General features: G+C 38.6%; 1 protein-coding gene across 1 annotated transcript; it reads left to right on the forward strand.

Moving 5' to 3' along the window:
* The first annotated feature begins 213 nt into the window (after positions 1-213).
* LOC140805837 (uncharacterized) lies at positions 214-1850 on the forward strand. The gene is made up of 2 exons (XM_073162168.1): positions 214-356; positions 512-1850. The coding sequence occupies exon 2, from the start codon at positions 520-522 to the stop codon at positions 1675-1677; it is 1158 nt and encodes a 385-aa protein (XP_073018269.1). The 5' UTR covers positions 214-356; positions 512-519; the 3' UTR covers positions 1678-1850.
* Positions 1851-3829: the final 1979 nt, after the last annotated feature.

The following is a 3829-nucleotide window of genomic DNA, read 5'->3' on the forward strand; positions in this document are numbered from 1 at the left end:
ACCTCCCAGGAATTTCTGGATACTGAGCCTCTAATTATCTGGGCTACCGAGAGTGGACCGAACCCATCCTGGGTCTGCAATATCACTCAGTTAAAACAAAAAAGTCATACCCAAATGCACACGACTCAAAATTTATAATCAAAAAAAGTCGTACCCAAAAATATACACGACTCTTTTAATTTTTGATCACGAGTCAATATCTACGTTCTTGTGTTAATTTAATCTTGAAATAATGAAATTGACTACGTTTAGCTTTACTTGTTCGTCTTGCTAAAAAACGTGGCTGCTGTAATGAACGACGGAGGAACCCAACAAGTAACAATCAAGAACCGCAGAAATTGGCATCTGCTCTAAAAGTTGGTATCTTGTCTTTTCCTATATAAATTTCATGGATTTTTCTTTTTTATTAAAAAGGGGTGGGATTTTTTCCATTATCTCCCACGTAACAATATCTAAATGCGATTTTGTTGGTGGAACCAAAACTAAAATCTGTCCCTAAATCGCCTCGTAGAAATTTTGATGGATGGCATGAACTCTGAAGAAGAAAAACTGGAAATCTACCAGCGGCTGTACAGAATTTTGGAAGGCCTCAACAAAGTTATGCATGAGTCGGAAGCATGCCAAGATTCGGCCGCCAGTGAAGCGTTGCTTGAGCTCCAATCTGCTTCGACCTCCATTCTTTCCGGTAACCCACATCTATTTACCATATCTGAGCACCTCTCCCAATTGGCTGAATTAGTTCTGGAGCACAACAGCTCCAAGCCGACAAATCACGGTATCAGATCTTTCATAGCTAGTCGGCTCAGATCGCAAGAGTTTTCGAGACACTTCGCGGCTATCAGATCGGAAGTCGAGACTTGTATTGATCGCGAAGTTGTGTCAAGTTTGAAAGAAACTCTGTCGGAGTTGCGTTCTTTCGAGGATGCTTCGTCTCTGTATATGATCGACGAAGACAAATTGTGTGATAAAATGTCTGTCTTAGAAGAGAGGATATCTCGTGGTTTTGACATAAATTTGCAGGACTTGCTTTTGAGGTCAGGGATTTTTTCGGAGCTCGTATGGGTGTTGTGCAATTCGAATTTCTCGAAAATGGTTCGCGAAATGGCGGCGAGTTGCTTGCAAAGATTGGTGCTTTTCAATAAAGATGTGTTTGTGGGATCAGTATTGGTCGGTGGAAGCGTGAAAGCTTTGGTGTCAATGGATTCTCTGTGTTCTTTACAAGTCCTGTCGTCGCTGATAAAGGCCATTAAAAGCCCTTTGGTGGATGAAATCGAGTCATGTGGCGGAATCTTGAAGATTGTAGAGTACCTATCATCTGAAGATATGGAAATGAGAATCATGGCTTTGGATTGCATAATGGAAATCGGGTATTTTGGTCGGAAGGAGGCTGTGGAAGTTATGTTGGATGCAGGGCTGATAAAGAGTTTGGTGGAACTACAGCGGATTGCTGTGACTGCCGATGGATTCGAGACAAAGTCGGAGAGGAAGCATCAGCATCAGCCATTTGCAGGCTGTGTGGCACGATTTGCAGTGCAGTTGGAGGTTGGAGAAGGATTGAGGCAGAGGGAGAAAAGGGCTTTCAAGCAGCAAATATTGGACAAAGTTAGGGAGTGTTGTGCTTCCGATGCTGAATCTGCCACCATTGTGGCTGAGGTACTGTGGGGATCTACTCCTTGAGAATGTGCAAACTGGGAAATGATTAGTACTTGTGGCAATATGCTTTTCTTGATTTGTTTCTTGTGTATACTTTCATGGTGTGAAAATAATACACTACATTTGTTGTAGGATGCTCTTTCTTTGTAAATCGAATTTTGTTAAATCATATGAAGTTGAAGCTTAGATTTCTTCTATATCCTGTCAGTCTATTTTGCCTTGTTGGCTAATCCTTCATTTCCAGTTAACACAACAATTAAGTTCAGCTACTAGAGCAGGGGCAGCCTGCTCTGTCTCTCTCTGTCTCTCTCTGTCTCTGGTAGTTCTTCGAGTTGTGTTGCGAATAGTGACTTAGTTTTATCATGCGAATGTTGAATGCAAGTTTAATGAGAATATTGATTGGCGAGATTTGAATTTGCATTTACAATCATTTCTGAGAAGTGTATTTTAGTAATTTACACCAAAAATACTATGATTACAATATTCCTTACATGACAAACATATATTTTTAGAATATTTCTTATAATTTTAGTTACTTATAAAAAATAGTTTTAAAAGATTCCTTTCCTTATAATTTACGTGCATATGTTCACAAAAAGTAGTTCTTTTGTGAGATGGTCTCACGAATTTTTATCTGTGAGATATGTCAATCATGCTGATATTCACAATAAAAAGTAATACTCTTAGCATATAAAGTAATATTTTTTCATAGATGACCCAAATAAGATATCTGTATCCGTTAGATCGTCTCACACAAATTTTTGCAGTTCATTTGGTCAGTATATCGATTTATTATTTTTAGTTTTAACTTATTTAGAGTGAGTCTCATGTGAGACCGTCTCACGGATCATAATCTGTGAGACGTGTCAACCCTACCTATATTCACAATAAAAAGTAATACTCTTAGCATAAAAAGTGATACCTTTTCATGGGTTACTCAAATAAGAGATCTGTCTCACAAATAAGACCCGTGAGACCGTCTCACACAAGTTTTTGTCACTTATTTAAGTAATTTATATCAATTAAGTTCGATTGTAAATTAAGAATACACACAAACAAATTTGTAAACTGATAACCAAACTTAAATACGTAACTTTTAAATAATTATTTCATATAAAAAAACATTCATTATAGAAAAGTTGATAATGTATTAGAGTCATTCTTATAAAATAGGTTATTTAAAGTTATAACGTAAGCTAAAATTAATTTAAAATAAGTATAATTGTTTATATCAATTGTTTAGATATGCAGCGAGCAAACCTCCGGCGATATTTTGGCAGCGCGCCCGGAGAGGCCTCAGGCTACACGACTTACAATTTGCAAACAACCAATTCTATTATTTTGTGTTCAAATTCTCCTACAAATTTCTGGAGTCATAAAATGTAGCTGATCAATCATCGTTGTCTTGTTTCTTGCAGCGATGAAATTTTTTGCATGGCGGCGGAGGAGAACCAGCTCTTGCGGCGCAAAAATTCTTCATTAACTTGAAAGGAAGGTTGGTCTTCGGGGAAAACTTGAGCAAACAACCGTCCTGAATCAGCAGAACCGCGTTGCAACATCGAGGTCCGAGGAATCTTGGCTGGAAGTTCAGAAAGGATGAAATGATTTCGTTAAGGCATCCGGGCACCGACAAGATCAGGTCCAGGCATTGATGAATGTGAGGCAGTGACAGCCCACCGCTAGCACTAGCAGCGACGCCCACTGAGCCCCGCACCCCACCGCCAGCTCCAGTAACGCCGACCGAGCCCTGCACGCCTACGTCGGCGCCGACTAAGTTTGCATGGCTGGGTGCAGCTAATAGTATCCAAATCCCAGCAAAAACAGTGACGGTCAAGAAACGTTGGATATGCATTTTGCTTTGGACCTGAATCTGAAGCCAAAGGTGAGATGCAATGTATGTGTAAAGATTTGCTATTTATAGGGGTTGGGAGATGGTGGGAATTCATTAATTCTTGAAACCGATCACGTTTAGTTTCCATTTTTAATTGCTTTTGGAGTGTTATGTTTCTTGAATTTTATGCAGAGTAATCAATAAATTACGTCAAAAGATAGAAATTAATGCTCGTTGAAATTAAGGAGGATTTAATTTTAAGCTTCGCATTAATGAAAATTTAACAAAATATTATAACAACAAGAAAAAAATTATCAGAGTACAACAAAACGAGAGATTATTAAG

Source organism: Primulina eburnea, chromosome 11 (genome assembly GCF_022965805.1).
Source record: "Primulina eburnea isolate SZY01 chromosome 11, ASM2296580v1, whole genome shotgun sequence".
NCBI lineage: Eukaryota > Viridiplantae > Streptophyta > Magnoliopsida > Lamiales > Gesneriaceae > Primulina > Primulina eburnea.

Coding starts and splice junctions, on each gene's coding strand:
- LOC140805837 (XM_073162168.1), top strand. CDS start 520: ATGGATGGCATGAACTCTGAAGAAGAAAAACTGGAAATCTACCAGCGG.